The sequence below is a fragment of the Pteronotus mesoamericanus genome, unplaced genomic scaffold, assembly GCF_021234165.1.
Source record: "Pteronotus mesoamericanus isolate MK-2021 breed Mesoamerican mustached bat unplaced genomic scaffold, CSHL_Meso_final contig_163, whole genome shotgun sequence".
NCBI lineage: Eukaryota > Metazoa > Chordata > Mammalia > Chiroptera > Mormoopidae > Pteronotus > Pteronotus mesoamericanus.
In genome coordinates, this window is record NW_026555064.1 from 20,147,507 (window position 1) to 20,172,596 (window position 25,090).

General features: G+C 53.7%; 1 protein-coding gene across 1 annotated transcript; it reads right to left on the reverse strand.

Moving 5' to 3' along the window:
* Positions 1 to 943: 943 nt before the first annotated feature.
* On the reverse strand, positions 944 to 23,842 carry MYOZ2 (myozenin 2). The gene is made up of 8 exons (XM_054563600.1): positions 23,785 to 23,842; positions 22,304 to 22,404; positions 19,618 to 19,846; positions 19,015 to 19,103; positions 10,633 to 10,802; positions 8,286 to 8,415; positions 5,987 to 6,170; positions 944 to 1,339 (listed from the first exon to the last, which is right to left on the reverse strand). The coding sequence occupies exons 4-8, from the start codon at positions 19,088 to 19,090 to the stop codon at positions 1,105 to 1,107; spliced, it is 795 nt and encodes a 264-aa protein (XP_054419575.1). The 5' UTR covers positions 19,091 to 19,103; positions 19,618 to 19,846; positions 22,304 to 22,404; positions 23,785 to 23,842; the 3' UTR covers positions 944 to 1,104.
* Between the last annotated feature and the right edge of the window lie 1,248 nt (positions 23,843 to 25,090).

Sequence of the window (25,090 nt, forward strand, 5' to 3'; positions counted from 1 at the left end):
GGAATTCAGATGGGAAGAATTGATACTTACTGTGTGATCGGTCTGTGCTCCATACTTCCTCAGTCATATTGGAAGATACCTCTGTCCCTTTACACGGAGTCCTTTACACCCATATAGTGACACCTTTCCTGGGAGCTGCGTGTGATGTCAGTTTCAGATGTTTTCAGGCCCTGCTCTTTCTTGGCTTTGTTTGTTTTGCAGCATGGACTCCCTAGTGCTTCAGGATGTGAGCAGACTTTCAAGGTTCATCAAAGACAGCTGCCAATTCAAATTTCTTCCTCCCTCTCCCGTATACATATATTTATTTCTATGTATACTAGTGTGTATTTTATGGGTCTTTCCTCTTCTAGAGATGTGCACAGGAAGTTGAACCTCATCGGCACGCAGCTCTGGGGCGTGTGGAGCTGGAATGCCGGTGGCCTTGGCCGTTAGAACAAGGCAGCGGGGGCTCCTGGAGTCCTTCTGTCTCCTGACCGCTGCTAAGTGCGGTAACATGGCCGCTGAGCGCTGGGGAGGGTCTGGAATAGTGACCCCACGATTCCCGGCCGCGGAAGAAGACTACGCCTTTCGGAATCTCTGCGAATGCCTAATGAACGTCCTCGGCCAGACGTGGGGCTGCGTCCTGGTCACCAGGAAGAACCCGGCCCAACCCACCCTTCTCCACCAATACTGTCTGTACACCGTCTTCCTTAGCCTTCATGCCTGAAACAAAACGTGGAATGAGCCTAAATATCTGGACTGTCTTTCGGTTCTAGATTCCATTTGAAAAGCTTATTGGGGAATAGGTCGTCTGCAAGGAGACAGGACGGAAGCTTTTGTTGTCTGTCCTCCGGGACTTTATCAGGGAAAAGGCTGGGTTATTCAGACCAGGGAAAACAAAAGGAGGCATCGAGACAAGTGAGTTAACAGTTTTTAAAACAAGCTTACGAGTTGTTTATTAGTATTTGAGCTGAGGTTGAAATTAAATGCTGTCAAAGGAAAAGCACTAAATGTCTAGTAAACTATCGCTACTGATGAAGAGAGTGGGCGGCGTTGCCAGGAGGTGGAAGCCCAGACAGCGACCTCCGCGCCGGGGGCTCTGGGCGCTCGCGGCGCCCCTCCCGCTCACAGGTCCTCTGATTCCGGCACAGGGGCGTCCTCCGCGGGCTCCGTTGTGATCACTATAGGAATATTCTCTGAGACCCACCCCTTAGGAGTCCTGTTAAAGGACCGTCTGCCAGAAAGAGGGTTTTCAAAGGCCATGAACCTGGAATCGGTTAGAAGTAGTAGCTCAAAATCTGGAACCTTGAATTTAACCATTTTGGATGCTTTTTCAAAACCTCCAAATGGGGTGGCGACTCTGTGGGAAATGAAAAGAAAAAGAAAAAATTAACTTTCAAGTGTATTTACTGGAAAATAGGAAACAGCTTCATGCATCATTTTACCAGCATGTTATGCTGTGTTCCACATGCCCTTCCGTTTTTGACCTCTGAGACCAGCAGCTCCATGTAAGGACCAGCCCTTCACGACAGACACCGGCAACAAACTGGTGTCAGGTGCCCTTGGTGTACTCTTGGTTTGGGACAAAACTAATCTACTCCCTGTCCCCGGAGACTGTCACAAACACGTCTTGCCTTTGGGCCTGCGCCCACGGTGTCTTCCTGCAGAAGCTGTCTCCTCCCCGCCGCCCACGCTCCGCCTGCAGCGTGTCCGGCCCCGCTCCCCAGCCACCCGCCAGCCGCCCCCCCGCGGCCCCACCCCTCCTGCGCCGGACCCCTGCCGCTGGGCTCTCTCTGTCAGCAGGCAGGGCCGCGAGAGGGGCTTCAGTGGTCGTGGATCTTAGCATGTGACCGAGGCCTGACTAGCACCCAGGCACCCCACGATTATGAAACGTCAGCAGGCAGAGACAACGATGGAAGCTAACGGTTAGGGACTGGGCACTGGGCACCAGCCCCCGTCTGACGTGCTCCTCAAACGCTCCTGGACCCGGAGTCGCCTTGGGCCCTCGTTGCAGCGCAGACGCTGGTTGAGCGCAGGTGCGTCCGGAGAGTCTGTGTCTGACCAGTTCCCGCGAGAGGCCTGAGCTGGTCTGGGCCACACTTTGAGCACTGAGGCTCCGGTTGTGTCATTAAATCCTCACAACCTTGTGAGTTGGTTCTGTTAATGTCCCTCTGTGACAGGTGAAACGGGGGCACACATGCGTTGAATTCCTGGCCCGCGATCACCCACCCATTCAGGCGTAGAGCCAGGGTTTGAGCCCGGACCCACGGGCCCCCTGGAGGCCAGGTTTCCTGGGACCTCCCTGTGCCACACCCCTGTGAGACCCTTCACAATGAGTACTGGGCCTTCAGAGGTCACCTTCTAAGTGCAGTGTGTGTGGCAATGTCGGTCTCCTCAGGCTGTGTCAGAGGGATGTCGGACCACGATGCTATCACGATGCTATCACGATGCCACGTTCTCGATGCCGCGATCAGATTCAATGTCCCACATCTGCTCATTTGATGTAATGACTTGAAGAGTCTTTATGGCTTACACCTGATTCCGTAGATAAGTGGAAACCTGGGCTTCATTTCTAGGTGTAGGCCGAATCTGGTCCATTCATTTCATGCTTGTGAATTCCAGAAATGAGTTCGACTAACTTATTTATTTTTTCTGAACCAAATTGAGCAAGAGAGGCTCCTCGGCCACGGAAATCCAGTGTCTGGGTTTAGAACCGAGGGTACTGCTTGTTCCCTTTCCCCCGGGGCGGTGCTGTTTTCCCTCCCCGCCTGTGGGTCACTTTCATCCCTTGTGAATGAAAACATCCCCTTCCGTCCCATCGAGGTCTCCTGCCTCCCGCGCCAACCCGGCGAAAGCCTCTGCTGGTTGAAAAGCAGGGCGCTCTTTGCTTTGGCACCTTGGAGGCTGCATCCTGTTTGTTTGAATTTTTATTGCTCCCAGCACACAGAGTAAAGAAGGTCCTTTGCCAGAGATGTTAAACATTCAAAGTGAGACTGCTTGCAGGGCGCTGAAGACCTCCGAAAACAGGGTCACGCTTCAGTCAAAGACAGCAGAGCCAAAGTTTCCGCCGGGAGGTGTGGAACAGGCCGCCGGAGGAGAGCCCAGCAGCCTGCAAGCCCTGCAACAACGCTTCCAACGCGGTCTCACCTAACGCGGCTTTATGCCTGGCCGTCTGTGGAGAGAGCCAGATGCCCGTTTCACGAAGGCCCCCAACTTAACAGCCACTTTCCTGTTTATGCAGATTGATCAGCAATGGGATTACTTTGAACTAATTAATAATGCTGGATTTATACTACGCCCCTAATAATTACTGTTTGTTCTATAAGGCAAAGGATGTTGTAAATGATTGTAGAAATTAAAATAAATTATGCCACTAAATGCCTAATGTATGTAATATATTTACAGGTACTTAATCATAACATCATAGAATCTATTTTACAGGAAACTGATACAAAGAAGGTTAAGGGACAGAGTCAGGTGGCCTTTCAAAACTGGGAGCCTGGCTCCCGGTTCACTATTCCTTGCATGTTACATGGGTTTAATATAGTATTATTTGAATATAGCATAATATTTAAATAGCACATTCCAAGTGAGCACAGGACTGCAGAGCTACATTGACTGCGGGCTATCTTAAAGTCGCGGTTGGACGCGGGGCCCCTTCCCATCCGGTTATTGTCCTCGCTGAGTCCTACCGGACTGCGGCTCACCGTCCACACTTCGTGAGCAGCACCTGAGAATTATGTATAATAATGTGGGGCCACCCAATAATCTTATTTTACTCTTTGCAAAGGGCTCTGGGACTATTTGGAAACTTTCTCTCTCTCTGTTGCTCTCATTTGTTCTGCAAAAATGGAAAGAGGCATGAATTAGAATGAAGTCTTAGTATAACAATGTGGAATGATTTAAGAAAGAAGGAAAAATTGTACTTCTTATTACAGTTCATTTTTAAAATGTATAATAGTTGTGTGAAGAACTAAATTCCTGGTCAAATTATTTTTCTCATACCTTGAGTAGTTTGCTAAAATAAAATCCCATTAAATAACCTATAGCAAGAAAGATATTAACCCACTTTGTCCCTAGAAATTATTTTAAACTCTTTAAATTATTGGAATGTGCTCTGGACTAATTCAAAGAATGGCTTTCATCACATTTAATTTATAAAAACCCAGATGATCATTGAGATCATGTTGCCTATGTGATTTTTTTTAAATAAAAATTTATTGACATGTAAGATACATTTTTAAAAGTTTATAAATCATAAGGTAAAACTCGATGAACATTATTTATTTTCCAATTATTTGTTGCTGGTATAGAAACATACCATGCGTTTTTGTTGCCCTTGCCCTCTGTGACCTTACTAAATTGGCTCGCTGAATTTCCTGAGGACATCATGTCATTTGTGAATAGGGCGGTTTTATTTTGCCTTTTCTATATATACACCTTTTGTTTATTAAACACCTTCTTTGTCTGAAAACATGCGTGTGTGTGTTTTTATTTTAACTTCTCCCGTGCAGAGTATTTTCACCGGAAGGAGACTCCCAGGCTGGTTGCCACCGGCCCTCTGACTTGGAAGGTGCTGTTGCACGTGCGTCTGTGTCCGGCCGGCGGAGAGTTCTGAGCCTTTGCCTGGTGGGCCGAGTCGCTGGGCACTTCAATTGAATCCAAGGTTGATGGCTTGTGCCCCTTTTGAAAAACTCTCGGCCATTAAGTCCTCCGATACGGCCTTGCCTCATCCCCCCGGGGTCCCTCCCGAGCCCCTAACCACGCCCCCGTGCGGACCCCCCAGTGCCGGCCCGCGTGAGCCTTCCTGCCCCCGCACTGCGGGCCCAGGGCCCCCCTGCGCTGCACTTCGCGGGCGGCGCACCCTCCTCTGCGATTCGTCTGCCGTGAAATATGCTGATCAAAAATTGAGAAACAGTTCTACTGTGACCTATAACACAAGCACAGAAAACCTCATGAGCGCATTCCATAACTTACCCAAAGGGAGCGGTCCAGTCGCCCGACCCGTGCTGACCCCCCGCTCCCCCCCAGGCACCGACCACGTCCTGCACAGTCACAACTCTCTCCCGCCGGGCCCTGCTCCATGATTTGATGTCATGATAATAAACACTTATACTTTTTAAAACCTTCTTCCTATGTTAATAACCCAAGGTGCATCTCTAAACACAACGGGTCAGCTGTGCTGTTCAGAATGAAGTCTCTCAAGCCCCTCCTACGCCGCAACATCCCTTTGTCCCTTCCTCACACTTTACTATTGAAGACACTGGATCCTTTGTTTCCTACGGTTCCTCCAAGACTGGCCTGTACTTATAACATTCCCTTGGTATATTTTGGCGTTTCTCTGTTCTTCGTGTTTCTGGTAAATTTTATAGGGATCCAGTGACTTAATACTCTGACTTCGTGATTTCAGTCACTGTGTTTCTGATCTGTGTAGAATTTCCATTTGACTCCTTTTCTAAAAGCCCTCCCAGTCCACTGGGACCCTTCGTCGGGCCTTGTCTTCTCTTGAACGAGCGTCTCACGATCACTTTAAAGTGCGCGCCTCGCATTCGAAGGGTGGGATCTTTCGCACGTCGGAGTCTTTTGTTGCTATTTCTCTCTTCATTTTCAGTCTCTGGGCCCTGTCTCGTAACACGCCCGGCAATTTTAAATCGACGGATGAACACGTAGTCGGGGACTCAGGTCTCTGAGTGGCGCCGTCTTTCCTGCAGAGGTTTACTTTTGTTCCATGGCAACCAGTCGGATTTAAAGGAGGGGCCTCAATCCAACCTACGGCTGTGTTGATTGGCACAAGCATGTATTTTCATGACGCCTGACTTATCCCTTGTTCGCCTTGATTCCCATGACAGAGCTTTAGCATTCCCCGCTAAAAGCTTGGGCCATTTGCACCCCTCCTCCCAGCAAGCCCTAGGCCGCGGGGCTTCCCATGGGAGGATTCAGCGACGCGCTCTGTGATGTGAAAACCGGGCTGGCGCACGGGCCGCGTCGCCTAGGACGACCGAGTTACCTGTTGAAGCTCCTGTAATCGGGCAGCTCTGCCTTTCCTTCCGGCTTGAACAGCTTAGGGTATAGAGCCTCCAAAAGCTCCGGATCACTGCCGATGGCCTGCTCCCAGGGCGACTGGTAGTACTTGGGGACAGCTGTGGTGTTGAATCTCTCAGGAGGAATTTCCTTCAGGGGCCCAGAATATCCTTGGAAAAACACAGCAAGAATGAATAAACACAGGGCGCCCGCGAGCCACACAATGCCACCTGGCATTTACCATGTTTAATTTTCATGCAAAATAAATTTATACAGGATACATCCTTTTTGTGACTTCTCAGAAAAGAGAAGCCTGAAAGTATTAGACACGTTTAAGCCCCTTTAAAGGAATTTTCAAAAGAAACCTCTATCCTAGCATATAGTTGTTCAGTGCAACTATTCATTTAATTTTTAACAATTAGCACAAGCATTTAGATGTCACAATTAATGAATTAATTTGGAAATGTATAGCGAGTGTCGCCTGTGGTTTGAGCTCTCGGGAAATGGCAATGAAAACAAAATACCCCTCATCTTGGAGCCGGTTCGGTAGAGGTGGCATTTGGGGCTGCGCATTCTGCCCAGAGAACCTCATTTCCCTTCCTGACCCGGGCGACGACCAACACCCCGGTGGCCCCCAGTTCGGATCTCGTCCCCGGCCCTTGGGTCCCGGCGCCTGCTGCGCATGCCCAGGCGAACGCCCCGGAGTCCCGGGGCGCAGCTGTTTTCTGACACAACTGCTTCTTCACCGGTGGGGTCACCTCCGCAGGTGGCATCACTGTGCCCTCGGGTGCCCAAGACAGAAGCAGCGCCCCGACTCCCCCTCGCACCCGCACCCCCTCACCGGGGTGCTGAGGGGCACCAGCTCTCCTTCGGGAGGACTCTGGCGCCGGGCGCTCAGATGCTGTGTTCCCGGACCACCTGGGGCCCCGGCCTGACGTGCTGATGGGCACCAGGTGTTAGGGTTTTCCCTCCAAGAGCTGGCTTCCCTCGGCCCTTGGCGGGGGGGGGGGGGGGGGGGGGTTACACGTCTTATCCAAGTGATTTGCAAAGGGGGACGGGGGACACTTTGCCCCGGGGGCTCCCTCCGTCCTCCACCCATCCATCCCGGCGCCCGGGCAGGGCCCCGCCCATCCCCTCCCCCCTCCCCCGCCTCTCCCAGGAGCCCTCACACTCGGCCTTGAGCTCTCAGCCCCCGGCCCGCCCTGCCTGCGGCACCCTCCGCACCGCTGCCCCTGCGGCCACTGGGAAACTCCATCCTGTCACTCACGTCCCCAGGACACAAAGCTAAACCGCTCAGCGGGGCTCAGGTCCACCCACCCATCCACCCGCCTCCCGACAGTCCCCTCTCACATTTCCTGCTCCAGAACTTGGGCCCCCTCCCCCAAAGCTTGTTGCCCCCCGCCCTCGCTGCTCCACGCGCGCCCAGGGCCTGCCCTCGGCCACTCTGTCCCCTGCCAATGGCCAGGGAGGCCCTAGCGGGGGACAGCCACCGCTCTGTGGCCCGGCACGTCCCCCGGGAACGCAGCCGCCTGCCTGGTGTCTGTCCTTTGCGCAGCTCCCAGCCCCACCATCGCGACCGCCACGCCTCGCTCCCTGCTCCTCCCCGCAGACACTGGACAGTCTTAAAGTTTGTGTTTTCAGAAATTTCTGAAAACCCCACTGAGGCAATGACTTAATTTTTGTGTTTTTGCCCCCAGTTGGTCTTCATTTGATACCAGACCCGGATGTAAGTCCTCATCCGTCAACAGTGACACGTAGCCACTGGTAACCTCGGCTTCTTATTTTGTAAAATGCAGGTTGGAATACATACATGGTGGACTTATTGCGAAATTAAGGAAGACAAATGCGTATCATAGCAGTTCATAAACTTTACCGTTTCACACAAATAGAATTTCAGTGCCATCCCGAACCCCATAATTTTCACTGTACCGGGTGGCGGCCCACACGTGCAGGGCCCACCGGCGGGAGCGTGAGGCTGCTGTGAGCGCTCGCCGTGGCTCCTGGGGTCCGAATGCGAGCGCGGGCTTTGTGTTCACCCACAAACCAACACGGGGAGCGCAAAAATCGGTCTGCGGTGGCTCAGCGGGAAAATACAGTAATTAATAAAGAATAATACAAAAACAAACCCTGCCGCGGGCACTCCCAGCCACGGACCTCCTTTCGCCCGCCCCTGTATACGACGGGGCAGGCTGCGCCACTTTGAGACCATTTACTAAAGGGCCCCGTGGCTCGGGTCAGGCGTTTAAAGGCCACCGTGTTGTTCTACTTGGCAGGCGGTGCGTTACCTGGCGCGATGCTTTCGGGATTCGGGGTGCTCCTCGGATCCGGGCTATTGGGGGGGGTGAAGGGGGCTTGCTGCGAACCGCCCGCCACGGGGCTGCCGTCCATCTTCCCGTTCTGCACGGTGAGGCTGGACTGCGTTTGACCAGAGGGAAACTGCTGAAAACTCAGAAGTGCGCACACGCCCACAGGAGACACGCCCGCGCCCCCACGCCCACCACCAGGGTTTAAGCCCAAGGCCGCTGCCTTGGTTCACGGGGCCTGCGCCTTTTGCGTGGTCATTGGTTGAGCTGCTGGGTGAGAAGTTCCGCTGAGATCAGTCTAAGACCCGTTCTCTGCTGACGACCCACTTCTTAACAGCTAACCGAGCCTTGCTGTGCACCAGGTCCGGCCCAGGCTCTGGACCAATCATTGAACTTCCCATTCACGGCATCCCTCTAAGGTGAGTCTCTTTGATGCCGAAGCCTTTACGAACCCGTACAGAGCGTGCAGGTCAAACGTCTGGCTTAGGCCCCGTCACGTGACTCTTTTATTTATAGTTGGGACTTAATTAGATTCCTTCATGTGTCCTGTTTTAAAATTTTAATCCACTACTTGAACATTAGTTATGTATGATGAAAAATGTGCTTTAAGTGGCATAAACGTATAGAATGAAGAATTTGGGATTTTTAGAAAACAAAATGCTGGAAAGATGTTTGTCTTTAAGTTTTAGGTGAACTTGTTTCTCATCATAACTTAGTATGTATTCTATGGCAATAATAAAGCAGTGTAATAACAGTCCATTTGCATTTTAACAGAGAAAATAGACATTGTAATAGGTTATGTCCTCAGAAGTATGACTAGGCCTTATCTCCACCATAAAGCATTGTTTTACTTATATATGGGAAGTAAGTCTTTTAAAAAAAGCCAATCTATAATATATAAGAAGTGTATAAAGTCAAATTAGCTTTTAAATTTAGAAAGAAAAATTTAGTAAAGACCATAACAAATAAGACCAATTTTGACTTTTTTGTAAGATAGACAGAAAATATTTTAATGCCTTTTATTTCTATATCTACTTATAAGGCGATAGAGTGAAGTATAATTTTATATTTTAATACTTCACTTCATAGGAATGTGAGGATAAAAGACTATTTTTGTCCTAAAATCCAAATACTTACCATAATTAAAGGCCATAAATTAAGAGTCCCACCTGAGGAGTTCTATAATTTGTGTCAAATACATGGTAAAAGTTATTCTTTGGACAAAAATGAATACATATTCAGAATCCCAGTATATTTAGTTTGGTCTTATTTCAGGAATACTTTTTATAGTATACTTTACCTTTTCCCAATGTTATTTAAGACTTCTAGGGATTTCAAAAAGTCCCTAGTTACTGAATACATGGGTAGTCTTAACTGTAAAATGTGGATTGTTTTGCTTAATAGCCTCTTACAGTGATGTATAGGAAAGAATCTTAATGATCATGAACCGCACGTCTGTTCTCTTTTCCTCTGGATGTTTGTTTTCTTCACCCATTTCCTTTCTTGCCTTTTTGGGTGTGGAGTCGTCGCGTACGTGAGCCAGAGCTTCAGGACAGACTTGTGTGGCCAGCACGGGCCTCACCTTGTTTTATGAATGCTCGCTTCCTGCCCTGTCTATTCACGTCCCAGGCGGTGTGTGTGGCTGGAGCTGGCCTGCTTCTGAGCAGCAGAGTTAGCCCACAGCTGCACCTACGGTGTTTCATTTTTAAAAGGATACTTAATATTTGAGCAAATGGCATTGATCTCCAGAAAGGGCGTTTGTTTGTTAATACCTTTTCATTTCGGAAACCTTTGTCCAAAGAGCTCTGTCCTGGCTGGTTGGTTCGGAGGCCGAGAGCGGCTGCCAGCCCTTCAGAGCCAGGGGGCCTCAGACAATGACCCGCCCCCGCAGGCCCCCGCAGGCCCCCCGCAGGCCCTGCACCCTGGTGGTGCTTCCATCCCAAACATCTAACAGGTGCGATAAGACCGTGGCCACGTGCAGGACCCCACGTCCCTGTCCCCCTCCCCTGCTCCGAGCGGGGCAGGGAGCTTCAAATGCCAAGTGGGCCAGCTCACAGTGCCCCGCTGAACTAAAGAGGCGCTCATACAGAACAGTTCTTTGGTTTACCCACCGAGATGATTCATTCTCATTCTCTCTTTCTCTCTCTCTCTCTCTCTCCCCCTCTCTCTCTCTCCCCCCTTCTCTCTCACACACACACAAAGCCAGAAAAACCAACGACGGCTAACAGAATCAATGGAAAGAACATACGTAGACTACTTGTTTGGTAATGCGTCTAAGTTTAGAAAGGCTGACGATTCATTTAGCCACCACCCGACCAAGTATACCTACATTGATCTGTGCTTTCGACTCGTACTGGAAATTTTCAAACGTGTATTTGTCAGATCGTCGCTGCCGCATCTTAAACAGCCGGGCCCCGCGGTTGCTGAGATGGGACAGTTCTTCCAGCATGATGTCCCTGGGGACGCTGACCTTTTTGCCCAGGTCCATGCCATCCACGTCTGGAAAGCAACACGCACATGCATGAGAACACCGAGCGGAGCGTTTCTGCTGCGTCCCTAAACCCCGCCCCGACCCCCCGCGCCCCACCCGCTCCGCGCGGGCTGCGCCCGAGAGGCAGGCTCAGCGCTCTCGCCGCCGGGGGCTGGGTCCTGGCTTCGTTGCGCTCTAACTACATGATGGTACGTATGTCACTTATTTCTTCTAAACCTCAGTGTGCTCAGCTCTAAAATGGGGCTCATAGGAGTAAGACCTACCCTGCAGGGGTGATGTGAAGATTAAATGAAATGCTCCTCGCACCGCGCTTCGCGTGGCGCGTGGCACACAGGGTGGATGAACGTGAAGGGCCACGACTAGTGGCAGAACTCGGTCCCCCCATACGCGGTGAGTTTTCCAACAGCACTGCTCAGAGTTCTCTTTATGGGCTGGGGGCGGCGCCGCGCGCTTGTACGCATCAGTCCGAGCCGTCCCGTTGCTGGACGAAGGCCCACCCTGTCACCGCGGCCATCCCCGTCCCCACCTCTGCCGAAGCGCGAGGCCTTCTGCGTCAGCACCGGGAGCCCGGCTCGCTGGAGGCGGGCAATGGTGTTGAAGAAGCAGATCCTCCCAAATCCAGGGCCAGGGCCCCTCCGCGACCCCCTTCCCCAAAGCCTCTGCTCAGGGCTACCCATGCCTTTGCTACCCTCACAGCGCTGACGCACAGCTACTTGATTCCGTTTTACACATCCTGCAGCTTGAACCTTTTTTTATGTTTCGGTCTTTGTGTCTCTCATGCTTTCAATGTACCAGAATCACTCCAGAAATCAGAAAGATAACAGGAAAATCTCCAAACCCTCGAAACCTAAACAACAGCACTTATAAATAATCAGTGGGTCAAAGAGGGAGGCTTTGGGGAAATAAGAAGTTCCCTAAACTGAATGAAAATGAAACAGAGCATATTGAAACGTAAGGGACCCTGTTCGCACAGCGTGAGGGGAGCACCTATAGCACTAAGCACACATCACAGAGCGAGGAAGGGTCGCAAGCCAATGACCTAAGCTTCTACCTCAAAAATGCAGGAGAAGAAGAGCCAGATGAACCCGGAGCAGGCAGCAGCAAGGGATGCTGGGGATGAGAGCAGGCGTTCGAAACAGGAAAACGATAGAGAAAATCGAGCAAACGTGGAGTTGGTTTTTGAAGAGATCAATACAACTGACAATTCTCTGCTTACACTAACCCAGAAAACATATAGAAGACACAAACCACCCACATCAGGAACAGCACAGGTCACCACCACAGATGGTGTGGAGAGCAGATGGGTAAGAAGACACCACGGCAAACAACTCTACACACAAATCCACGTACACGTGAAAACTTGGAAAAACTGACCAATTCCTTGAAAAGCACGAAGTACCACATCGCACACAATATGAAGTAGTTAATCCAATTACTTCTATATCTACAAGGCCATTGGGTTTGTGAATTTAAAATGTCTCAAGAGAGTAATCTTCAGAGCTGGGTGGTTTCATGGGAGAATTTTCCCTTTGAGGGAGAATTCACACCAATGCTACATAATCTCCTTTGGAAAATGGAAGAAAAGGGAACAGGTCCCGATTCATTATGAAGCTAATACAACACTGACACCCAAACTAAACAAAGACAACACACAGAAAGCCACAGAACAACAGCCTCCATGCATGGAGAAGCACAAGAATATTAGTAAACAAAATTCAAAAATAATTCTCCACCATGAGGAAGTGGGGTCTTCCAGGGGTGGGAGGCTTTTTCAATATTAAGAAACTAATCGACACAATCCACCATCCATTTAACAGGCTAAAGAAGAAAAGTCACATGATCGTACCTTTGGGATCTAGGGCTGGGCAAAGTGCTGCTAAGGTCGACACCAAACGCACAATCCACTAAAGCATTAACGGATTGGTTGCACTTTATCAAAATTAAAAACTTGTACTCTGAGAGAGATTCTGTCAAGAGGATGAAAGGCAAGCTACGAAGTAGGAAACAAATGCTTGTAAAACATATATGGGACAAGAGGCTCGAATATAGAAGGAACTCTCAAAACTCACCAGTAAAAGACCAAACAATCCCATCGAGCGTGGACAAACGACAGGAAGAGCCACTTTCCCGAGAAAGGCATGCAGGCAGCAAGAAGGCATGAGAAGACCGTTGAGAGCGTCGTTCAAATGAGAGTCACAATGGGGACGAGATACCCCTGCGCACCTGCCAGAGGGCCTACGACGAGAGGCAGCAGCAGCCCTCGTGCTGGGGGAGCGTGTGGCCGAGCTGGTCGCTCGCGTGTCGCTCTTGGAGTGGAACACGGGACAGCCACTTTGGAGAATAATTTAGGGAGTTCTGTTTAAAACTGAACGTAGAACTGCCAGCATTACTGGGCATTTACTCCAGAGAAATGAAACTGATGTTCACACAAAAACCTACCTACGAATGCTCATGGCTGCTTTAATTTTAATAGTAAGGAAAAACAGAATAATAAAAAAATCTGTTTGGAGGAAGCCCTGTAAGGCCCTCATTCCACACCTCTCTTCCCAGGTCTGTCTGCAGGGGCCCCACGGCGGGCCTGACGCAGCCCCGTGGGAGCATTCGCGCCGCAGAGGTCGCCAGCGCCGGGAACCAGGGCAGGCCGCACCCCCAGGGCCAGCAGCACGCTGACTAGCCCGTGTTCAGCCGGCCTGGTTGGCACAACCAAAATGACAGAAGACATAAACTCCCCGAGGTTTTCTTCCCTTCCTCCAACGGTTAAATCTGTGGAGTCAGGAGTCAGCCCAGCTGCGAGGGGGCTGCTCCCGCACGGAGGGTGCTCATCCCCCACGCTCTCCGGGTGAGGGCCGTCCGCTGGGCGCGCGGAGCCACAGTCAGCTGGTCTTGGCCCGTCGCCGCAGCCCCCATGCAGGGCCGTGGCCGCATGCGTGAGCTGAATGCCTGATAAATGATATAACTTATTCAGGATACACATCCTTGACCTCCTGCGTTAGAAGGTTGCCTTTGTGACATTAGATCATCTATTGAAAATAATGTTGCTAGGCATACTTTCCTACTGATGTCATGGGTACTGATCCAGAATTTCCCATTTATTCTTTAATCATGTTATAAAACTCCATGTGTAATATTTTGCCACTCTCTCAAGGAGATCAGTGATTGTCTTTGAATAAATATTTAATTATAAGGATTAATTAAAAGGATATCCTTTTAATTAAAAGGATATCAACATAAAACTTTAGGGTCTTGACGGTAATCAAATTAATTTCCACAAAAAAAATAGTTTTTCATCTCCTAAACACATTAAATAATTCTTACCCATGTTCTTTCTCAGTAGTGTCCTCAAAGGCACAATGTTTTTGTAGCTGAATTGAGATTTAAAACCTCGCACTGAAGCGTTCACCGATTTCAATCTCTGAGGACACGCTGCTTCTCCTTTTCACCCCGGGGGCCGCATGGCCCTGAGGACGAGAAGCCAGCGGCAGAGGGCCCTTTCCGGGAGGAGGGCCGCCATCGCCGACCAACGCGGGGCCACCGCCTCTCCAGCCCGGGCTGCGCCTCCCGTCTTAGGAGCACACACTGGGCTTAAGTCCCTCCAATCGGAAACGTCTTGCTTTCACGTTAGTTTCAGAGATGACGGTTCTGAAACAGGGTCAACCAAGATTTCTCTGTGGTCAAGCAGGTCTGTATTTTTGATCGGAAATTTTGATCCTGCCCAAGTTACATGTTTAGGTCGATCAGTGGATGCACTTCACACTTTGGAAAGACACCCGCTCACAAATGACCGTAGTAAGACGAGGGGGCTTTCCGAACTGTCTCCCCACAACGCCCTGGCAGCCCCAGTTTCGGCGGAACGGGCAGGCCCCGGGAGGGGCCCCGCCACCAGCTGCCGGCCAGCCACCCCGGGGACTCACTCGGCAGCCTGGCCGAGGCCTCTGGGTTCTCTGGGCCCCCACAGAGGGCGACCCCCGGACAGGCAGCCCCTGCGGGCTGAGTGCTGGTCCTTGAAATGCACGTTGTCGCACAGTGCCGCGTACGGTACAAAAGAGGACAGTCCGGGCTGCAACTGCGAACGATGTCGCAGAGACTGCAGTCGAGCAAAAGAATGTTGGTAATTCCCGCTCTATTAAAAAGTTGATCTTGAAACCCATCTGGGATTGTTGGTTTTCCTACTCTATATCTCTTCACCTTGACTTGAGTTCTAAGGCTATTTTACAGAGTTCTCAAAAATTTACTGTGAATTAAAATGGTATCATTTGGTGGCTGTGTAAATCTGCAGACATTCAAGAAGTGAGGTCACCCACGTATTGCGTTGCACAAACAGAACCGCTAGCCCTGTTTACCGGACACACACCCAGCGCACAGGAGCGTGAAGACCCCAGAGACACGAGGAGCGGGGAGCAGCGCGGCCGGCGTTGGACACTGTCACTTCTGCCTTGGCGGAAACCCGCCCTGGCCCAGTTCTGCGCCACCGCTTTCCTGGAGGTCGTCCTGAGGGTCAGCGGCCCGCGGCGCTCAGGGTGCCGGCCAGGGCACAGGGTGTCCCCGCCCACCGACTTCAGAGGGAAAATGTCCTTTGTTTTAGAGCTATGAGAAATTTTAAACCCAAAGAAACCTAACAAACTTGTACATGAAAACATTAGGTTATTTTTCTGCCCCAAATTTTGCTCTGTGGCACTTTAAGGCCTTCCTGGTGTCCGTATTTTGGGATGGGGCTTGATTACTTCAGATGTGCTCACACAGGACAAGTGAAAGGGTCCTCGCACAATCTTCCTTCTGAAAGCTACATTCCATCCTCCGTACTTTCCAAAGCGCTTGCAGCTCCTGTCAATAGGGCCGTTGCCTCTGCTGCTGGGGAAACTCAAGTCGGCTGGTGTTCCGGGCCGAGCTCGGGAAGGCGGCGGCGCGGCCGCGGGGAGGTCGCTGCGTCGCACAGCCCGCCGCTCCCTTCAGGACAGGGCGCCTGCCGTGCGGCCTGGGCCCCTCGCCCCAGGGACGGCCTGGAGTCCTGGGGCCCCCAGCGAACCCCGACCTGAAGTCCCTGAAGCAGCCTGCCCGGTTCTCCCCTGGTGCTGGGAAAAGCCGCTCACCAGTCACGGGGGAAAAAAACAAGAACAGAAACATATCAAAACAGAAAAGAAAGCCCCACAGGGCCCTGGCGAGGAAGCTGAGGGTCCCGGAAGCAGCCTCAGAGGCCCTGGGGGTCTCCCTGTTCCTGGAGCTCCCCTTCTGAACTGCGAGCAGCACCTGTCCCTACAACAGGGACGTCACGCGGCCACTCCTCGGCGGTGCTGTATCCCCAGGCCCTGCCCCCTGCTTCTGGACCAATGCGAGTGTGCTCGCACCTCTCCTCCATCCATCCCCGCTCCTCTTTGTCTGCCAGCACCCTTTCACCCTTCCCCTCTCTCCCGCAGGGGTCAAGCCTCAGATGAGTTCCTGAGAGAACGGAGCCGGTTAGCACAGCAGACCAAGTCCAGATTCGGGAAAACGGCCGCCTTCGCCCGCCCCTGCCGCGCGCTCGCGGACAATGGCACGCGGCTGCTGCGCTCCTGCCTGTCTCAGCGCAGCACTTAGATGGCAGTGACAGGGCTCCGACAGGTCCGTGCAAAGCACAGAGACGTCCCGTCGCCGCAGCAACACAAGGCGGCCCCCCGCCAGCTCCACCGCCCTAAGGCCGACGATGATGGCGTCACAGCGAGGAGGACGACCCGTCCGAAGCACACGGCTCTGGGGTCACAGACACTTCTTGTAAGTTATTTGTCGCGAGTGTGGCGCGTGCGCTTCTGGGACACGAGCTGACACCGGACCTGTGGGTCCAGCGCAAGTCACAGTTTGGGGCGCCGTGAGCAGAGGCTGGGAGCAGACGTTTTCACCGATTCCCTGCAGCCCCGCGGGTCTCCGTCCGCCTGGAGAGGGCTCCTCAGCGACTCCTCGAGGCGGTTTCTCCCGCAGGTGGGGGCTGCTCTGGTGTGAAACTGTTGCTTGATTTTTCTCTTTCTCTACCGACGGGTCTCAGCGGCTCACCAGCCGTGCCCCCGCCCCGCTCCCCTACAAGGACTGGACTGAACCTCTGCCTCATGTTTAGAAGGCAGTTCACTACCCCACTCTGTTCCCCTCCAGGCTACCTGGTTGGTTTTTCTGAAAAGGGATGCAAAAAATAAACCACTTATAATACTACCAAAACCTCCTGGTGCACAGGGAAGAAGGGCGTTGAAAACATTCCTCTCTGCGCATTTTTATAAAAGACAAGCCAGTCCCCTCGTGACTGCATCTGTCCCAGTTTGAATGGCATCCAGGCTGAACCGACGCGGCGGCAGGCTTCGTCTTCCGTGGCCGAGAGCCGGGCCGTGCGAGCGGGAACGTCTGGAGGGCAGTGCCCGGGACAGTCTGCCTGCCGCCGGGTCTCCTTCCCACAAACTTAGAAACACGGCGGCGCCTGAGCTCCAGGCCCCCAACACGGGGTCGGGGGTCAGAGGGCGCGGGAGAGCGGCCAAGCGGGACCACGGCACAACGCACGGCGGCAGCACGGGAGGTGCGCTGGGCAGCGTCTGACGGTCCCTGTGTTATCTGGGACCCTGCGCTCCAGCCAAGGCAGGACATGTGACTCCACTCTCCGGGCGGGGCTCTCCCCACGACCAAGAGGGGGACTTCACACGGCCAGGACGCATTGGGGCTGAGCCTGCCGTGTTGAGGGGCTTCCCCCTCCTTGAGATATGATTGCATTTTTTTATACTTCATTAACACAAAAGCTAGGCTAGACAGAAAAAGAAGATGTTCTCCTCCTCGTAGGTCCATGCCTGGGCTCACGTAGAGTGAGACCCAACAAATGATCTCACTGGGAATGCATGACACGGGCCAACGGGTTTATGACCCGGATGCAGTGAGAATAGGAGAACTTATCTCAGGTCTTTAAGGTTGACAATGCAGTCTCAAGCCCAAGAGATCATCTCGACCACGAAAACTATAAAAATAATTTCGAGTAAACTACCTGAAGCAGCAAATGCAAAGAAACGTACCAACTGTAAAGAAGCATGTATTTTGAGACTTGGGGTTGATTTCAGATCTGAACCCTGATTCAGAACTATCCCCACCTCAGGCCCAGCCGGTGGACACCACAGAACCCTGGAGCAGGGGCGGGTCCGGCGCGCTGCTCTGGTGCCACAGAGAACGGCACCCGCGCCACGGGGCCCCTTCCACGCAGGCGCAGTGTCTGGGGACCGCAGCGTCAGTAGTAGCCAGCCCGTGCTGGCCCAGCCCGCCTTCTCTAGAGGAGGGGTGGGGAGTGGAGGGGAGGGGAGGGCGCTCGCTAGCTTGTCCCTACTGCCCCTCCCGGTCCCATGCGTCTAGGCCCCAATACAGCTCAGGTGGGAGGTGCCATTCCTTGTCCATGGAGCAGGGACAGGGATGCCCTGAGGGCCACACATATATCTCTGGAGTGGCTCAAATCAGCCCTTAAAAGGACACGCTACTCGCCTTCCTGGAACATCAACACCGCCCTTGGCTCATGAACAAAGCTGACTTTCCTTTATAACAACCAAAATGCAATACAGAGGGCATCGCTCTCTGAGAGTTTTGCTAGAACTCAAAGAAAAGGAGAGAGGGGCCTATCACCTTGCATCTCATTTATACTGGAAATTTTTTTTGAATCATAGGCTTTGAGGCTACAAGAACTTCTTATTTTCCTAAAAATTATAAATTAAAGCAGATTCCTACACAAACTATCTCAGTAAGTTAATTACTAAATATGATGACTGGTTTCCGGGTCAGAGACGTTATACAAGGACTATGAATTCCAACGTGATGGCTTTAGTAACACAATAAACAGGAAGGTAGAAGATATGCTGAATGGTGTATGTACTCTAAGGGAGAAGAGACCAGTGTTTGCCACACGGGACGAACACTGAGACAAACAGGAGGCCCGTCCAGAAAGCAGCAGCAGCAGGACGGAGGGAGGGAGGTGCCCCCTCGGCCGGCGGAAGGCAAGCCCGCGCCGCAGCTGTCGGCGGCTCCATTCCTGCCCGGCAGTTGCTCATCTGAAAATAGCTTCCAGATGAGAAAGGATGACTACAAAGGGACCAGCTCCCACGGGCTTCTCCACCCCCTGGAGCCCGGGCCGCCGCGACGGGAGCCCAGGCATGTAAAGGACGTCAGCGACGGACGCGCACGTCTGGAGGGCGCGTTAGGGCCGAGCTACGTTCACGCCACCCAGGGTGTTACTGGTACCATGTCCATGGACCTCCTTCGCGATGGCGGACGCCTGCTGCTTCCTCTGCTTCACCATGGCGCTGTGCGACAGCATCGCTCTCGGTGCCCTGCGGGAGCAAACAGCGTCGCAGCAGCGTGAGGAACCCGTCCTTTCCAAAGGCAGCACCTTGGTCCTTTATGGAGAGAGGGTCCTTGCTTTCCGCTGAAAGACGTTCTCATGTGCCCCTGGCCTGAGACAGAGCCTGTGGCGCACAGACGGCCAGCGTCACAGTGACCAGGGTGCAGGCGTGTCTGGGGCACCGTCGGGCCCTGGGAAGCAGGGAGAGAGCTGGCCGCCCCCGCGCCCGCCCCCGCCCCCTTCTCCTTCCAGCCTGCTCCCCCGCCCTTGTCTCCCCGCTGGCCTCCCGTCGCACCAGTGTCCCCGCACAGCAGCACATCGAGCCCGGCAAACTGCGAGCATGGAGGGAGGACACCAGACTGAACCAGAGCGCTTTGGCGGCGACATTTTAAAATTGGCATCAACAGCTGTCCTTTGAAGCAAAGAATGCCCATTTATGAGTCACAGCTCTGAACCTGCTGGGACAACTGAGTAATAAAACATTTTAGGGAACAGGCACCCACCTTGCTCTCGGACGGCGCTTCCCGGCAGCTCGAGCCCCGCGGTGCGGCGGAGAGACCAGAGTGGGGAGTGGGTGGCTCGGGGGCCCGGCGGTCTTTATCCTTGAGCCTCAGACGGCATGGTCCCTCGCTCTGACTCAATCAGGGGACTGAGCCTTTCTGAAAAGACTGGCCTCCAGCTGACATCAACCGACTATATATAGCACCGAATACTTCAGCTACTCATATCTTCCTGGCGAACGAGAGGAGCAGGGGAAGATTAGTTCTCTCCATTGTGTTTCGCTCAGTGAGACGGCTAGGTGCCCTCACGCAGGTCCTCGTGGAGCTCCCTCCGTTGGAAGGGACGGTGGCCAAGTGGGATTTGAAAGGCTTTTTAAGATGTAGCTCTAAGGCCACGTCTTAACTGAGACGGCACAGCGGACGGGCGATGCCAGCGGAAGCCTGGGCCCTCACACCTGCGGGATCTCAAGAAGGAAGCGAGCGACGTGGGGTGGACCTGTACAGCTGCCCCTCGGCTGGGCCGGGACAATGGGCGACATTCGCTCGGGAGACGGGGCGCGCTCTGAAGCGGGCGTTAGGGGCTGAGTCACGGGGCGTCGGAATGAGGCTGGGCACCCGCGGGGGGCCACGCTTTTTGAAGAGGCCGCGCAGAGGGCCGAGCCCACGCAGCTGCAGTCTCCGCCGGCCGGCGGGCCTCCGAGGGTCCCTGCCCGGGAGGGGGCGGCCGCGCAGCTCCTGGGACCCAGAGCACGCGCGTCTCCGGGCCTCTCCCCGCCCTGGTGGCTCTGTCATGCGAGCGTGACTCACGGGTCTCCCGGGGCCTCCCGAGGTGTCCTGTCTGAAATACCGTGGGGGCCCTTGAACCCCTCCCTCCGCTTCACGTTCCTTTGTATTTTCATATATCTTGTCAGTTTTGGCAAAATGGTTTCTCCTTGGAACCTAATGCATACCTTCAACACAAACACTGGCTTAGAAGCGATTGCAGCAGGTTAGCTTACACTTGCCACCTGCCACCTTGAGCTCTCAGTCCTGTGACCGGACACAAAAATGTATAACCTGCCTCAGTCTCCTACAAAACAGCTTCTCTCCTAAGTGGCCACTTAACTGATTTAAGTCAAATGGGAGGGACAGGAAACACCCAAAGCACAGACACTGTAAAGAAGCCATTTTCCTACCCAAGGTTAGTCCCGGGGGACTTCGTGTAGCATTGGTGTGATGGCCGTGCGTCAGGACCTCGGCCGCCTGCTGAGGTCGCTCCCTCATCCCTGGAACGTGGCCCTCGGGCCTCAGCGGCGGCTCCGGCCCTGGGCAGCGTGGCTGGGTTTCGCACGGCAGGACACGGAAGGCGGGGAGCAGGCACACCATCGCTGCGTCAGGCCGCGGCCTGACCGCCCAGCCCCTTCCCCGGCGGGAACAGGCACCCACCTTGCTCTCGGATGGCGCTTCCCGGCAGCTTGAGCCCCGAGGTGCGGCGGAGAGACCGGAGTGGGGAGTGGGTGGCTCGGGGGCCCGGCGGTCTTTATCCTTGAGCCTCAGACGGCAGGGTCCCTCGCTCGGACTCAACCAGGGGACTGAGCGGGCCCAAGGTTGGTTAGAGAGCCACGCCTCGCCCAGGGCGGGTTGTAACGCTGACTCTTCTGCGCACCAGGGGCCTGGCTAAAACGCAGAGGTTAACTTACCGACAAAGCAGCTGCATGGCTGCTGGGAGCCAACACTCGGTTTTTGCCACACGAACATAGTCACATATTTTTATCTATTATCTACCTGCCTGCCTATCTGTCGATCTATTGATCCGTCCACTCACCCAGCTGTCTGGGATCTGTTTTCCCACTAAAATATGACCTCCTTAAGGGCCTGGGCTTTGTCTCTGTCTCCAGCAGCAAGGACCGCGTCCAGCCCACGGCGGCGCACAGCGTCCATTGAACAAACGGGCGGGGGCGGAGGGAGACTGGCGGCAGAGCGCCGTAGCGCGTGGCAGGGGCTCGGGATTCTCTTCCTGTTACGGCAAATCCTTGGGCGGAATTAGCGTTGTGAAAAGTGGACAGTCTTCCGGTGGCCGCTTAGGAGGGAAGTTGTTTCGTAGGAGGCAGAGGTAGGTTTTACATGTTCGGGTCTGGTCACAGGACCGAGAGCTCAAGGTGGCAGATGGCAGGTGTAAGCTAACCTGCTGCCAACGCTTCTGAGCCAAAGTTCGCATTGAAGGTAGTAATTAGCTTCCGAAGAAAAACCATTTTGCCAGAGCCTGCATATTTAAATTCCCTCTTAAGACCCTTCGGTGGTCTTTATATTCCAGGTTTTAGCATTTACTGTGGTATGTTATTAAGCTAGTCTCTTAAGTTCCTAGTTTTTTCATCCATAAAATGGAGAGTACAGTTTCTACCACACAGTGTCATGGACATTCTCCATATAATAATTTTAGAAATGTCTGATACTTCATAGAAGTTTAATACTATTATGTATTATTACTATTCCTGAAATATGAAAGAATTTAGAACCTTAGCATAATCACCAAATTATTCAGGAAAAAATAAGAATACGTTCAGAAAGCCCCAGTTTTCCTCTCTGGTCACCTTCAGAAGTTTTCAATTTTGTGTTTTTCTCAGTTTGACAGGTTGCAATGCTCATGCTAATTTTGGTTTCCAAAATAAAGAGAGTTATTTTAAGTGTTTTAAAGACTATAGCCGCTTACTTGATTTTATTGTTCAATCACACTTGAAACCCTTGTGCCTTAGTGTTTAAGCTCCTCGTGCGTCCCTCGGATAGCTTCCTGGTCTCTGGTTACTGTCTGTCCTTGAAAAAGGAGCACACGCCCTGTATTGTGGTTTTCGGACAGCACTTGCTCTCCACGTGCTCCCGGCACAAAGGCTCCACATTATCGGGAACGTGCGTGGCCTCAGCAAGCGCCTTCCGTCGGCCGTTTCCACCGTGAACGGAGCCCCAGTCAACGGAGCTCTATTTCGCCTGCCCAGAGGCCTCCTCCGGATCAGGCTTCCTCCCGCCTCAGCACCCCTCCAATTTGTCTATTGCTCACCACCACCCCTTGTCCGCAGCCCCACCCCGCGACCCCCGAGGCCCAGGGCCGCCCCCTGCCCCAGAGGGGAGCCTCTGACCTCCCCCCCCAGGGTCACAGCGCTCACACTTGTCTTGCCCTACTGGCCATTCTCGTCCTGGACGCCTCCTCCTAACCCCGCTTTAAGCAGAAGAATCCTTTGTGTTCCCCAGGGCGCTCGGCATGTGAAGTTAATCTGTGCAAAGTGTGAGAGATGAGGGCCTTTCTCGGGGGCGAAAGCAGGGCGTGCTCAGGGCGCAGCGGCGCCTCGGGAGGCTGGAGCAGGAGGTCGTTAGCTGGAGAGCATGGCCACCCCGCACCCAAACTATTTCCACTGCCGGAGCTGTCACGGTTGCACAGGCAACTCCTTCCCCCCTTGCAAAAACAGAAAAGCTTAAATAAGGTGGATTTTACCACCTGGCCAAAAGCCACGCCGTGGGGACCCATGAAAGGCAGCCTTATTTAGCCAGTGCCTTGCTCAACAAGGCCCACGCAGATCTGACTGGGCACCTGTGTTTAACCCTGTTTCCCTTCGTCCCATTTTCAGTCTATACTCGGTGGCTGTGGGCAGTTAGAGATCAGAGCCAGATGCGGGGGCGGGGGCAGGATGTGGGACTGACCGACCGAGAGACCGGCAGACAGCACATCAGTGCTATGGGGGCCCAGTTCTGGACCGACGCACGCGTCCCTCAGACAGGGCCGCACCCGGCCTCAGGCCCGGCCTGACGTGGGAGGGGGACATCGGCGGGGCGCCTCCTGCTGAGCTGCCCGCGGGCGTGCGGGCCGGGCTGTCCATTCTCCTGGGCGGCCGGGCGGCCTGCCCCGCTGCCACGGTGGCCGTCTCCCTCTGCGGAGGAGGGCCCGCCTACGGCTGGTCTCCCTAGCGGCCGTCCGGAGGCAGGTCGGTCGCCAGCCGGGCTGTAGCGACCGCGCCCCCCTCCCCGGTGAGGCAGTGCAGGACGCGTGGACGGGTTTGCGGCTGGCTCATCGCAGGGAAGGGCCAAGGGCACCCAGGGGACCGGGAGCCGCAAAGGCCCCGTCGGTTCGGACAGGCCGGGCGTCACCCTGGTGTGGCTTGAGGACACTGAGGTTCTGAGAGATCCCATCCCCTCTCCTCATACCTGACAGATACGGGGGTGGAACGGAGCCCTGGCTCCGTCTGGTCCAGAGGCCTTTGGAGATGCGCCTCTTGGCGCAGGGGCCTCTCCCCGAAGGCTCGCACTGCCCGGGCGCGGACACCTCCCGGCTACAATGGGGCAGCCGAGCTGAGCAGCGTCAGGAAGCTGATTTCAACGCTGCCCCTCCTGATCCCCCGTGGAGTCCGGGTTCCCAGCGCTAGGTCCGCTTTGGCTGCGCTCCTTGTCCCAAAGCATTGCTGGCCCTCTTCCAGCTCATGTCTTTCTGGTTTGCAAACCACTAGAGTTCCTCCCGGTGTCTATTCTCAGGGTGCTTCCTCTCCTTCAGCTGTGCAAACACTGAAGTTAGCAACACGCGGAACACAAACAGCGGGAAACGCGTCGGTGCACTGGGCGGGCCTCCCGCCGCGGCCCGGCCATGCGCTCCCCCCCACCACGTGCACCCGCCCGCTGCCAGACGGGCGGGTTGCGTCCAGCTCCACCAGGAGGGCCCGTGGTTGGGCCAGCCCCGCGCCTGTGGGTCTCCTCAGCAAATGTGCGTCTTCTGCTCAAGCACTTCCTCCCACTCCTGAGCTAAGCCTGGAGGTAGACTGGGGAGAAGAGGAGTGGAGACAGAGCCCGGGGCCGGCTCGCCGAGGACAGGAGCTAACGGAATCGGGTTGGGGACTTGGAAGGAAATACCGTTTCACATACAGGAATATTAAGAACCAAGTTGCCAAAGAAAACCTGCAAATCATTTTTTTCCTTTGCTCGCATAATCCCAGCATTTATCCAGAACTTGGTCACACTTCCTCTCCCAGTTCCAGCCAGCCTGTATTTTTCCTATCGTCCACGGAAGCTGTTTCGTTGACAGTTTTCTCAATGACAAGAGAATGAATCCTGTCTCTACGTACGAATTTAGTGTGACTTAATTAAATACAAGTTCGTTGCAGAAAACATGAAGTGTTTTTAAAGGACAGAGAGTCCCCAAGGTTAGTGACAGAATCCGGATGGGCAGCCACGATCCCCGGGCCAGGGTCTGCGTGTTCCCGCGTGACCGTGGAGTAAGGACAAGCACAGAATGGCCGACTGCGGCGCGGCGTGGGGCTCGTCACGGCGTGGGGCTCGTCACGGCGTGGGGCTCGTCACGGCGTGGGGCACATGGGACACGTGGAGGCAACGTCACCGTTGCCGTTGTCACCATCCAAAAGTTCGCCTTCAGCATGAACCTGTGAGAGGATGACGATCGAAGCGTGTGAAGTCACCTTCCGTGAGGGTGACCGAGTCCCCGTCGCAGGTGAGGCACAGAGAG

Excerpts from the sequence above, each read along its gene's own strand:
- MYOZ2 (XM_054563600.1), bottom strand. The coding sequence starts at position 19,090 with ATGCTGTCGCACAGCGCCATGGTGAAGCAGAGGAAGCAGCAGGCGTCC. Across the intron at positions 10,803-19,014 it reads GAAGGAGGTCCATGGACATG|ACGTGGATGGCATGGACCTG; the intron begins GTACCAGTAACA and ends GTTGCTTTCCAG. Across the intron at positions 6,171-8,285 it reads TCCCGAAAGCATCGCGCCAG|GATATTCTGGGCCCCTGAAG; the intron begins GTAACGCACCGC and ends TGTTTTTCCAAG.